The sequence below is a fragment of the Lontra canadensis genome, unplaced genomic scaffold, assembly GCF_010015895.1.
Source record: "Lontra canadensis isolate GAN:19392208 unplaced genomic scaffold, GSC_riverotter_1.0 scaffold1, whole genome shotgun sequence".
NCBI classification, from domain to species: Eukaryota; Metazoa; Chordata; class Mammalia; order Carnivora; family Mustelidae; genus Lontra; species Lontra canadensis.
In genome coordinates this window covers 103,447,332-103,460,722 of record NW_022630995.1, presented here as the reverse complement: position 1 = coordinate 103,460,722, position 13,391 = coordinate 103,447,332, and the positions used below count along the sequence as shown (strand labels likewise).

The window sequence follows — 13,391 nt, the reverse complement described above, 5'->3', positions numbered from 1 at the left end:
TAAATGTGAGACATGAAACTACAAAATTCCTAGAAGAAAACATAGGGAGTAATTTCTCTGACACCAGCCTAAGCATTTTTCTAGATACGTCTCCTAAGGCAAGGGAAACAAAAGCAAAAATAAACAAGCAGGACTATATCAAACTAAAAATCTCTTGCACAGCAAAGAAAACCATCAACAAAACAAAAAGGTAAGCTACTAAATTCAGGAAGATATTCACAAATGATATACCCTACAAGGGGTTAAAATCCAAAATACATAAAGAAGATATACAACCCAACACCAAAAAAACAAATAATCCAATTAAAAAATAGGCACAGGATCTGAACAGACATTTTTCCAAGAAAGACATATAGTTGGTCGACAGACACATGAAAAGATGCTCACTAATATCAGCAAAATGCAAACCAAAACCACAATGAGATACCACCTCACATCAGTTCGAATAGCTAGAATCTAAAAGACAAGAAATAAAAAGTGTTGGCGAGGTTGCGCACATTAATGGGAATGTAAACTTGTGAAGTCACTGTGGAAAACCATACAGAAGTTCCTCAAATAGTCAAAAACACTAATACCCGGGCACCTGGGTGGCTCAGTGGGTTAAGCCTCTGCCTTTGGCTCAGGTCGTGATCTCAGGGTCCTGGGATCGAGCCCCGCATGAGGCTCTCTGCTCAGCGGGGAGCCTGCTTCCTCCTCTCTCTCTCTGCCTGCCTCTCTGTCTACTTGTAATCTCTGTCAAATAATAAATTCAAAAAAAATCTTTAAAAAGTTAAAAAAAAAAAAAACAGTAATACCATATGCTCCACTAATCCCACTACTGGTATCTACCTGAAGAAAACAAAAACACTAATTTGAAAAGATCTATGCATCCCTATGTTTACTGCAGCATTATCTACAACAGCCAAAATATGGAAGTAACCTAAGTGCCCACCAACGGCTAAATGGATAAAGAGGACATGGTGTGTATGCATGTATAATAGAATTTTTCTCAGTCACAAAAAAGAATGGACCTAGAGGTTTGTTTTTTGTTTTGTTAAAGATTTATTTATTTTTTAGAGAGAGAAAGAGTGCACAACCTTGGGAAGGGGTAAAGGGAGAAGCAGACTCCTGCTGAGTGGAGAGCCCCCTGCTGTTGTGGGGTTCAGCCCCAAGATCATGACCTGAGCCAAAACCAGAAGTCAGAAGTTTAACTGACTGAGCCACCCAGACGCCCCTGGATCTAGAGGTTTTTATGCTAAGTGAAGTAAGTCAGACAGAGAAAAACGAATACTGTATGACTTCATTTACATGTGGAATCTGAAAAATACAACAAACAAAAGACAAAAACAGCTACATAAATACAGAGAACTGATGGTTGCCAGAGGGCAGATGATTGGGGGGAATGGGGTGGGCAAAATGGCTAATGGACAGCAGGAGATACAGGCTTCCTGTTATAAAATGAATAAGTCACAGGAGGAAAGGTACAGCATAAGAAATACAGTCAATGGTGTTGTAATAGTATGGTACAGTGACTGATGGTAGCTCCACCTGTGGTGACCACAGCATAACATATAGACTCACTGAAACACCTGAAACTAATATAACACTGTGTCAACTACACTCCAATAAAAAATAAAACAAATAAAAATAAAGAAAAGACGGAGATTAAAAAAAATAAAATAACAAATACCAATCACTCCCACCTCTCCAGCAGCAGAATGCAAACAATTCCAAAAAATGGATGGGGATAGCTAAGAAGAAAAATTATTAAATGAGTCAAAATCTCCTCCCAGTTCTCCTTCCCAATTACACCAGATTTTACATCCTCTCCTCATTCTGAGCCCAAACAACACAGGAATTCTGCCAAAACAGGGCAAACAGACAAGGCTGACCTGCTTTCTCTAGAACTTGAGGCCTTTCCAGAGACTCAGGGATACCCTAGTTGATGTCCCGCTCCCTGCAGAAGAAGCCATGGTCTATAGTTTGTTCCATATAAAATCAATCAGGTAGACTATCCAGAGAAGGTCAGAGAATGTGGTTCTGGCCACTGACTCACTTTCAAGTTTTTCCAAAACTGATTCAGGGAGGACTCTTTAAATACTAACCAACCAACCAACCAACCAACCAACCACTAAGAATCTGACTTGCATGGAAATTTGTATAAAGAGCAGGCAGCTACATAACCAGAATAAGTGTGCTGCCACTTCATCCAAACAACCTTCAAGACAGTTCCAGTTTGTGTCGATGTGGCCAACACATTAACCTTTAAAAAAAACCTCTAAATGGGCGCCTGGGTGGCTCAGTGGGTTAAGCCGCTGCCTTCGGCTCAGGTCATGATCTCAGGGTCCTGGGATCGAGTCCCGCATCGGGCTCTCTGCTCCACAGGGAGCCTGCTTCCCTCTCTCTCTCTCTCTCTCTCTGCCTGCCTCTCCATCTACTTGTGATCTCTCTCTGTCAAATAAATAAATAAAATCTTTAAAAAAAAAACAAAAACAAACAAACAAAAAAAACCTCTAAAATATACCAGTTTGCTCCTCTTATATTCCCGTAAGGCCTACTTTGTCGAGATGTGATCAGAAAAGAAAACAGCTTGGGGCGCCTGGCTGGCTCAGTTGGTAGAGCATGTGACTCTTGATCTTGGGAGTTGTGAGTTCAAGCCCCATGTTGCATATAAAGATTATTCAAAAATAAAGTCTTTAAAAAAACAGAAAGAGCTTTATTCAGTTGTTTAAGAGAAAAAGAAGAGTGTAAAAAGACACAGAAGTAGAAAAATAAGACATGGCTGAGTTACTTGAATTCAAATGTGTCCATAACTACCAGAAAGACCCTCACACTGTATCCTAACCCTTGCCTTAACTGATTATAATCAAGCCCCAAGTATCAATGTCTTTATTAATCATGTGTCCAGCTTCAAGAAGAACTGAATTCTTCAATAAGTAGAATTTCTTCTACTTTGCAATTTCCACATCACTTTGTAGACAAGGTTCCTGAGGCCCCAACTACAGAACCTAACTCAAAAGCTCCTGAGCCAAAAGACAAGTCAAGGGCTCAGGTTTCCTAACTCTTAGGGCTCTCCACTTTGCATGCATTTCTCACAGAGGCACCTCTCAAAGAGAAAGACACTAGCAGGCACATGCTGAAATTTGTGTATAAACACTGAGGAAAGCCAAAAGCAAAGATACTTTGAGGATCCAGGAATCACATTACTGGATATTTAGCCAGAAAATGCAAAAACACAAATTCAAAGGGATACATGCATCCTGATGTTTATAGCAGCATTACTGACAACAGACAAACTATGGAAGCAGCCCAAGTGTCCATCAACAGATGAATGAATAAAGAAGAGGTGGTGTATATATATATATATATATATATATATACAATAGAATATTACTCAGCCATAAAAAGAATGAAATCTTGCCATTTGCAACAATGTGGATGGAGCTAGAGAGAGGCTAAGGGAAATAAGTCAGTCAGAGATAGACAAATACCACACGATGTCACTCATATGCGGAATTTAAGAAACAAAACAAAAAAGCAAAGGGAAAAAAAGAGATAAATCAAGAAAAAGACCCTTAACTATAGAGAACAAACTGATGGCTACCAGAGAGGAGGTAGATGGGGGCATAGGGGAAATAAGTGATGGGGATTAAAAAGTATGCTTATCGGGCGCCTGGGTGGCTCAGTGGGTTAAAGCCTCTGCCTTCAGCTCAGGTTATGATCCCAGGATCCTGGGATCCAGCCCCACATAGGGCTCTCTGCTCAGCAGGGATCCTGCTTCCTCCCCTCTCTATGCCTGCCTCTCTGCCTACCTGTGATCTCTGTCTGTCAAATAAATAAATAAAATCTTTTAAAAAAGAAGTATGCTTATCATAATGGAAAAAAAAATAAAATGATAAAAGCAAAGGTACTTTTTGTCTTTCAGAATCCTAAGTCCAAGTATCAGATATTCAATGTGAAACAAAGCATGGGGGGAGGGCAGAATATAACAATAAAATATTAGCCTCTTAATAAAAGGGTCTGTGAAAAAGAATGCTGAAATCTACAAACATAAAGAGTGTGTCTGACCCTCTACTAAATGTATAATTATATGTTGCCACAGTTCCTTCATTTGTCAAAATACCATCTTTGTAACCTAAACTATCTCACGAGGGCATGACAACGGTTATGGGAGCATCAAAGAATACAAATATATATTTCTTGAATCATTGCTGTCTGTAAACCTTGACAGGCACTATAAATTATATCCCAACCCAAAGAAGCAAAAGGTGGAATCTACATAGAGAAATATACCCAAGATCATAGTTAAGAATACAGGACAGTATCTGGGGGTTAAGAATGAACATGGAGGGGTGCCTGGGTGGCTCAGTGGGTTAAGCCGCTGCCTTCGGCTCAGGTCATGATCTCAGAGTCCTGGGATCGAGCCCCGCGTTGGGCTCTCTGCTCGGTGGGGAGCCTGCTTCCTCCTCTCTCTCTGCCTGCCTCTCTGCCTGCTTGTGATCTCTCTGTCAAATAAATAAATAAAATCTTAAAAAAAAAAAAAAAAGAATGAACATGGAGATGGAAGAACATTTGGGTCAGCAGGGGAAGGATCTGCAAAGGAAGGGAGGTTGCATATGTAAGATGAAAACGAATGCTTCATCTGGGGGTGCGGGGCGGGGGGGGGGAGCTATTCAAAGATAGCTGCCTTGATTAGCTTCACCCTGCTGAGCATCTAACAGCTCCTCCTTTCGCCTGCTTGCTTCTTGCATCTTTAATAAGTGATGAAAAGCTGCAGCGTTGAGGTCCTCCTGTGCATGTGAAGAAACAGCAGTGACAACAAGCTGAAATGATCAAGCCACAGAAGGTTTCAATTCAAATACAGGATATTTTCCTGTGCTCCTGCTAGAATTATAGGACAGCCTCCAGCAGCTGCTTTTCAAAGAGCTAACAGCTTGCATTAGCCGGAAAGGCAGGCTCACAGTTAGTTACAACAGCTGTTTTCCCCTGCTTTACCAAGCAGCAAGACCTCCTAGCTTACTCAGCAGGACAAAATCCTCAAAGATGAAACTAAGGCAAAACAGATGCAAAGCACAATTTCCCCCCAAAGATAAGTTGGTAAATTCCAGAGGGAAAAAAATCTATTCAGGCAACAAGGCAGCTAATCACAGGAGAGATTAGTCAAGCAACCTACCTACCCATAAAGATATTTTCAAGGGTGAATACTGTTATTTTATGGGTGAAGTAATTCGAAGATGAATGAAAAAGTGATTCAAAACGAATGCATTCAAAAAAATGCATCAAACAAGGCATTGCACAAGACTGACAAATCATCGTTATGTTGTAATATTACATTCCCCATATCAAAGGGGAGCAATGACCTTCAATACAGGCTTTTGTGGGGAAGGCCAGGATCTAGCCAAACTAAGTCCTCCAACCCAAAGGCTAGGTCTTGGAGAATGACAGAGGGGGCACTTTAGGCTGAGGCAGCAAGGAAATATGGATCGGGTCGGGGGAAGGCAGCATCTCTGGGATGGTGGAAGTGCACAAGCACAGGTCAAAGATCCACAGCTCACCTCAGCTCAAGAGGATTCACATACCGAAAAACTTCTCTATACTATTTTTTTTTCCTGGCTGTGGTAACAGAAGATTGTGGTAACAATGCAGCATTTCCTCAGAACATACTTATTATAGATTTGGACTTAATGTGTTTATGTAAGCTGATGAAAAGCTCATAAAACTGCATGATCAACCTTCCCTAATACATTTTAGGGCATAATGTGAACAATTCACATCAGATTACAAAAATGAAAGACCTAGCATGGAAAAAACAATTAATAAATGAATATATGTATGTCTCTCTCTCTCTCTCTCTCTCTCTCTCACACACACACACACACACGCGCACGCACACACACACACACACACACCACCACCACCACCAGACAAGGCCTGCAGTTTGGGCCAGATTATTTGCTTATAAATGTCTTAATCTTTGGAATTGGGGCATCCACCCCCACCAGCTATCTTCTCCCCATCTCTCCTCCCCACCTTGGAAACCCAAATCCAGAGAGAATTCCCCTAACCCTCCCCAAGAAAAAAGAACAGGAGAATCTTCCCAGGTTTCTACATCCAGTAAAAAGCCTCTGGGCTTCCCTTTTCAATACCAGAGTCAATCTTTCACTGTTCAAAACACTGAAAATGTGGGTGCCCTAGAGCAGCTACTGCTGTTTAAAACCTGATTAGACTATTTCAGGGCTACGAGGGAATTATTCAAATAAACATTTTCTAATAAGGTTTTAAAGAAAGTCATGTCAATGAATTGGTCTCTCTTAATACCTAGATAAATGACAGGAGCCTAAGACATAATGGGAGTAATTCTTGTTTTCCTTTGACCTCAGTATTTTTTTCAAATATAAATTTGTTTTTATTATCTTAAACATTAAGAATGGGTGAAAATCATTGAGAAAGCTGAGGTTAGGGCAAAATCAAACAAATGACCACAGGATACTAAAAAGTGAAAAAGTTTAGAAACCATCATTATAATGACTGAGAATACAGAAAAGGATATCTATATATATATATATGAATTGATATAAATATATAAGTCTGTAAATGTATTACATAGATATATAAAGTAAACTAATTCATAAGAATTTCAAGTTAATTTTTTAAATGTCAAAAAGACTTTTTTCTGTCATACTGCACACGATTAAATTGGGAAGTTATGGTCAGTTATTTCACCTTCGGTGGTAAACCTACTAGTTTTAAATTCAGAAATAAACTGAACATTTGGAAAAACAATAAGGTTACGTTCTTCTAGCCTCAATAGGGAAAAAGTAGAAAGTGCCACACAGTCAAATCAGTTAAGCCTTTCATAACAAGTTGGCTGAAATTACTAAATAGGTTGTTTTAACGACTTTCTTCCCTTACTACAGAAGGAATATAAGCTCAGCATAGAAATCTAGAGAAGACAGTCAAGCAAAAGTATAAAATACAAACTATCTGTATTACTATTCCCCAAGATAGTCCCATCTGCATTAGTTCTGGCCAGCCTCATTTTTACACTAAAATTTTCAAAAATAAACATATGTGATTTTAAAGAAAAGTTACACTTATCTAGTTTTGATTATGAGCTAATCCTCTTAAAAACCTTTTAGTACCTCTCACAGTGCCTGCCTCATACTATATACCAAATAAATGCATAAAATATATTAGCTTATTCTCTTTATTATTTTTCAACTTTTAAATAACTATTGATTTCAGTGATGACTGCGGTCTTCCAAAGGAAAACTGGAAAAAGAGCTCTGAAAAAAACTCCTAAATGAAGTTCCTCTCCTCACTTTCACATGCTTATGCTTCAATTTTCTTTATTATATCCAACAACCAAATTGAAATCTATATAGAATTAACCATAGTAAGAACTGCTGTTTAATATGCGCAGGGCATATCCTCTGAACAGGAAGCATATTTTTCTCTATATTAAGTACAAAATATATTGCAGTCACAAAATATCAAAAATGTAGTTGAAATGGGGAATTACACTGAATCTAAATTAAATTTTAAACATCACTGAAATAGATTTAATTCCAATAAAATTCACGTAGTCACTAGGGACTAATAAACTGAACTCTAATGACTCATATTCAGGAAGAAATTTTAGTTTCATATTCAAAATTTTAAATTAAACCAGAACAGTGTTATTCAAATATTTGCAGGTATCAGGGTGTCTAGAACACACAGCACTTTTCGCAAACCACCTAAGACTTGATTAAACTTCAAAACGATTTAAATAAATAACTCTTTGCAAAATCAGACCTCTCCTTCCACTAGATTCTATTATACCTGAGAAAAAAATATCGGTGGGAATAGGAAAGAATGAACTGTTCTTTGAATTTAATAGCAAAACTCAGTTCAAGTTACACCTCTGAAGAATGAACTGTTCTTTGAATTTAATAGCAAAACTCAGTTCAAGTTACACCTCTGAAGAGTTCAGAAGCACTAGAGTGGCCACATTTTTTTACACATGCAATTTAAATTACATCTCTTCATGCCCTTTTCCCATCTAAAAATGCCAGCAGCACCTAATTACTTCAATTACCCACCATCTCTGATTGGCTTTTGTCTTTCCCTTTAGAAAACAGATTTGGCTCTAATAGACTAGCAATCTCAGGTCACCAGGGCCTTTAAGATAACGGAACTCCTGTACTGACCCATCATGTTCTTGCTTATTCCATCCAGCAGGCTTGCCCATAACTGGATCAAGGTTCACGAGGTATTATTCAAGAACCCCCGTCATGGGATGCCTGGGTGGCTCAGTCGGTTAAGCGGCTGCCTTCGGCTCAGGTCACGTTCCCAGTGTCCTGGGATCAAGTCCCACATTGGGCTTCTTGCTCCATGGGGAGCCTGCTTCTCCCTCTGCCTCTGCCTGCTACTCTGCCTACCTGTACTCTATCTCTCTGACAAATAAACAAAAAAAATCTTGTGGGGGGGGGGAAAGATCCCCCTTCACTGGTTTCCCTGACTTCACAAATCCTCCCTGATCCTTGGTTTTCTGAACTACAGGGCCTCCCAACCCACAAGCCTATTCCAGCCTTGTTTGGTGTGGTAAACTGTTCACATATCCCATCCCCACCCCAACCAATGTGCAGGCAAGAGTATACTCTAGGTCCTTTCAATGCCAAACACACAGTGCCGGGCAAACAACTCAACAAATATCTGACCGGCTTTTCACTGATTTGTTGATGTCAGTGACATGTCTGAAGTTTTATTCAAAGCTCCTTTCTTGTAAATAGTTCCTTTGGCCGAAAAAGTAGTATTTCTTTACCTTCCGAAACTTTCTTTGTGCCTTGTTTGCATTCCAGTTTACTTCCAAGTCTTAACAAAGCTAGTATGTCACAGCTTTCGAAGGAGAAAACGTGCAGTGATGGACAGTCAGCCCAGTGATGGGAGCAAATTAAGAATTCAGCACAGTTGGAGTTCTGAAAGTGAGAACGGAGGCCACAAAGAGCAGTACAAGGCAGCAGGCCCAATTCTGTTAGAAGGGAACACTTAGCTCAGAGAAACCTCAAGTGCTCTTGCTTTCTTTCTTTTTCTTTTCAAAATATGTTTAAAAATGTTTATCTACCTCCTTCCTATTTTATATTGTAAATTTTCATGACAAATCACAGTTTGTATATATTTTTCATGCTGATAAGTGTGCCACAAAATTTTTTAAATGAGTCTCTGAAAAGTATATCTACATATTCAAATTATAAACCCAATTTTTATCACAGAGGAGGCTCAAAAAAGAAAAACAAGAAATCACATCTCTTAGCTTACCATATATAGGGGAAAACACAAAGTAGTTCAGATGACAAATGTTAAAGGCTTCAATTCTGACATCTTTCCAGATGCCCTGGGTAGGAAAGGATGGCCCCCAGTCCCAACCAAAGGAACTCTGCTCCTATAATTTCAAGGGGAAAAAAACCAGATCCCAATTACCATGAAATTTAAACACTATGGAAAACATGTTCTTCTAAAATATTACATACATGTATATTAGTTTGCTAGGCCTATCATAACAAAATACTACAGATTGGGTGGCATAAACAACAGAAATGTATTATCTCACAGTTCTAGAGGTTGGCAAATCAAAGATCAGGGTGTTGGCAGGTCTGGTTTCCTCTGAAGCCTCTCTCCTTGGCTTATAGAATACCACCTTCTCACTGGGCCTTCCCATAGTCTTTTCTGTGTGTGTGTGTGCATGCATGTGTGTGTGTGTGTGTGTGTGCATGCACGCCCTGCACGTGTACACACAAACACACACATTACCTTTTCTTAAAAGGACATCATTCATACTTGATCTCCCACCCTAAACGTCTCATTTTAACTTAATCCCTCTTTAAGGACCTTATCTCCAAACAAGGTTACAGTTTTAGCAACTGAGGATCAGGATTTCAACATAAAAATTCAGGGAGGAACACATAATCCAGTCCACAATAGTGTTTGTGTATATGTGTGTGTCCCGTACAGAGCATCTAAAAAAGCCTCCAATGATCCCCTCCTGGTATTCATGCCCTGTGTAATCCCCTCTCCTCCAGTATGGATTACGCCTAGTGAATCACTTCTAACCAAGAGAATACGGGAGAGGTGATAAACATTTCCAAAATTAAGTTATAAAAAAACTGCACCTTCTGTTCTGGGTACTCTCTCCCACAATCTCCAGGCCATGAGGGAAGCCAGCTGCCACGCTGTAAGGTGGCCTCTGTGGAGAGGCCCACATGAGTAAGTGAGCTTGGATGCCAATCTGAGCCCTACCGATAACCACATGGATAAGCTTAGGCCCAAACACTTCAGGCCCAGTAGAGCCATGAGATTACCACAGCCCCAGTCCACGCTTGACTGTAACCTCACGACTGGCCTTCAGCCAGAGGCACCCAGCTAGTCCACACTCAGATTCTTGACTGACAGAAACTACGATAACAAATGTTATTTTAAGCTGATAAGTTTTGGCATGAGTTGTTATACAGCAATAGATAACTAATACAGTTAACTAATACATGAACCTATGCAACACAGTTGTTTGGCAGAAATGTTTTAAGAACCTAAAATCTGGGGCGCCTGGGTGGCTCAGTGGGTTAAAGCCTCTGCCTTCGGCTCAGGTCATGATTCCAGGGTCCTGGGATTGAGCCCCGCATCGGGCTCTCTGCTCAGCGGGAAGCCTGCCTCCTCCTCCTCTCTCTCTCTCTCTCTCTCTCTCTGCCTGCTTGTGATCTCTGTCAAATAAATAAATAAAATCTTAAAAAAAAAAAAAGAACCTAAAATCTGATTATGTACTTTTATTCTTCAAAAGCATGACACTGAAGGAACACCACAGTCACTCTTTAAACTTCTCCAAAATGTATCTGAACCTATCATTGTATTTAACGATAAAGAACATTCTATTTACGTGTGATAGCTATAAAGAATGAGGATTTAAAAATATTTAAAATTTAAATATTTAAAATTTAAAAGTAACATTTAAAAATAAAGATAATTAACACATTGAGGCTATGAGCTCAGCTTTAGAAAGGAATAAACACCACAGTACGTAGTAAGCTCTTTCTGAATGGAACATTTGTAGAATAGAGCCTGAGGAATCGGCCAAACTGTTCTCATTTAAGTATTTCCTAAGATCTGTATTTATCTGAGATAGAGATAAATTAGTTTCCATTACAGAGAAAAACTGAGAATTAAAACCACTTTATACCATTCACATTTGTCTAAATTCACCATTTCAGCATCAGATTCTCATGTTTGGAATGAAAGTCATCTTGGGGCTATTTATTAAAGAGTTTATAAATTCAAGTATGTAATTCCTTTATTAGAGACAGGGCTAAGTAGGAGGGCGAAAATATTCAACATCTTATAAGGCAGACTATTTTCCCCATCAAGGGCTACAAATCACTCCTATTCATAAAACTTCCTCAGATAAAAGTTTTCATTAGTCAAAAAAGATTTGTGAAGTGCTTTTTATATTTCAGGCGGGAGTACATCAATGTACAAAATAGACAGTCTTTCTATTTATAGTGTTCACAGAATGGCAGGAAATTCAGGTACTGAATAAATAATCACCAAGTGCAAAAGACATCAACAGGGAACAATCTAATGGGGGAGAGGAAGGAAAGGTGTCAAGAAAGGTTTCCCTGAATAATAGTATCTTTCATATGAAGATCTGAAAGGCGAGTACCACTTGTCCAGTGTGTTTAGGAGAGAAGTATAAGCATCCCTTCTGGAAGGAACAGCATGTGGCACCTGGATGGCTCAGTTGGTTAAGTGACTGCCTTTGGCTCAACTCATCATCTCGGAGTCCTGGGATCAAGTCCCGCATCCCGCGTCTAGCTCCCAGCTCCGCAGGGAGTCTGCTTCTCCTCTCTCATGCGCTCTTTCTCTCTCTCAAATAAATAAATAAGATCTTTAAAAAAAAGAAGAAGAAAGAACAGCAAGTGCAAAGGCCTTGAGGTGCAAGAGACTATGACATATTCCAGGAGATGAAGAGGGAACAATAGGAAGAGATGGGGAGAAGACAGAAGTGGGCATGAGTCAGACTGAACTAAGATCTGTTACTTTAGCCTAAAGGCAATGAGAAACTGTTGAAGAGTTTTAAGGACAGTGCTATAATGATTTTTGTCTGAAAAGAAGATTCTGGCTGCTCTATGTAAAATTAATTAGAGGAAGGTAAATTAGGTTGTAGTTTGAAGTTAGGTGGCCAGGATAATATTTCACACAAGAAATGATGGCTTGGGGGCGCCTGGGTGGCTCAGTGGGTTAAGCCGCTGCCTTCGGCTCGGGTCATGATCTCAGGGTCCTGGGATCGAGCCCCGCATCGGGCTCTCTGCTCAGCAGGGAGCCTGCTTCCTCCTCTCTCTCTGCCTGCCTCTCTGCCTGCTTTGTGATCTCTCTCTGTCAAATAAATAAATAAAATCTTTAAAAAAAAAAAAAAAAAAAAAAAAGAAATGATGGCTTGAACTCAAGCATGATACAAGAAATAGAGCACAGGAAGATTAAAGAACTATTAAAGAGGTAATGTCCACATGGTCAAAATGACTTAGGGATGGACTGGAGGAGGGAAAAGAGAGAGGAGGAGTTATCAAAAACAACTCTTGGGTTTCTGGCTTGAGCAACTATCCTGGATGGTATTCCATTCAGCGAGACAGGGAAACCTGGGAGAAGGATTTAGATCAAGTGCAGTATTGGACATCCTGAGTTTTAGGTCCCTGTGAATCAGGCAACTAAAGATGCCAAGTAGGCAATCAGTATAAGGCCTGGAGGTCTGGACTGAAGATACAATATTAGAAGTCATTAGAAATTCGACTGGTGGGGCACCTCGGTGGCTCAATGGGTTGAGCCTCTGCCTTTGGCTCAGGTCATGGTCTCGGGGTCCTGGGATTAGGCCCCACACTGGCTCTCTGCTCCACAGGGAACCTGCTTCTCTCCTCTCTCTGCCTGCCTCTCTGCCTACTTGTGATCTCTCTCTTTCTGTCAAATAAATAAATTATTTAAAAAAAGAAAGAAATTTGACTGGTTATTGAAGAAGTGAAGCTAAATGAGATAGTTTAGAGAAGGTATAATATGAGAGGAGGAATGTGTCTGGAACAGAGCAAAGCATGAATGATACAACTTCTAAGAGGGATAGGTTGATCTGGATAAAGTAACTTAGAAGGAATGGCCAGAGATATAGGTAGAAAACAAGGGGGTGGTGGAGAATATTGCTAAGAGGGTAGCTGAAGCGATATGCCCCACCATCCAGGCTGAACAGGGAAGGAAGCAGAGGTAAGAAGGGATCTGTGTTGATAGCACTACTCCACTAACTTCATATAATCAGTAACACACTTAGAAGTCTGTAACCACAGAAATAAGTCTCCAAAATAAATAATAACACTATCTTACATTCTGAATAGCTATATAGCCCT

General features: G+C 39.8%; 1 protein-coding gene across 2 annotated transcripts in view; it reads right to left on the bottom strand.

Moving 5' to 3' along the window:
• The window catches only part of MANBA (mannosidase beta), a 121,067-nt gene that overhangs the window by 82,763 nt on the left and 24,913 nt on the right, over positions 1-13,391 (bottom strand). For both annotated transcript variants that reach the window (XM_032860840.1, XM_032860849.1), the window contains exon 5: positions 9,280-9,403. In XM_032860840.1, the coding sequence (XP_032716731.1) occupies positions 9,280-9,403 (124 nt within the window). The remainder of the gene's footprint in view (positions 1-9,279; positions 9,404-13,391) is intronic.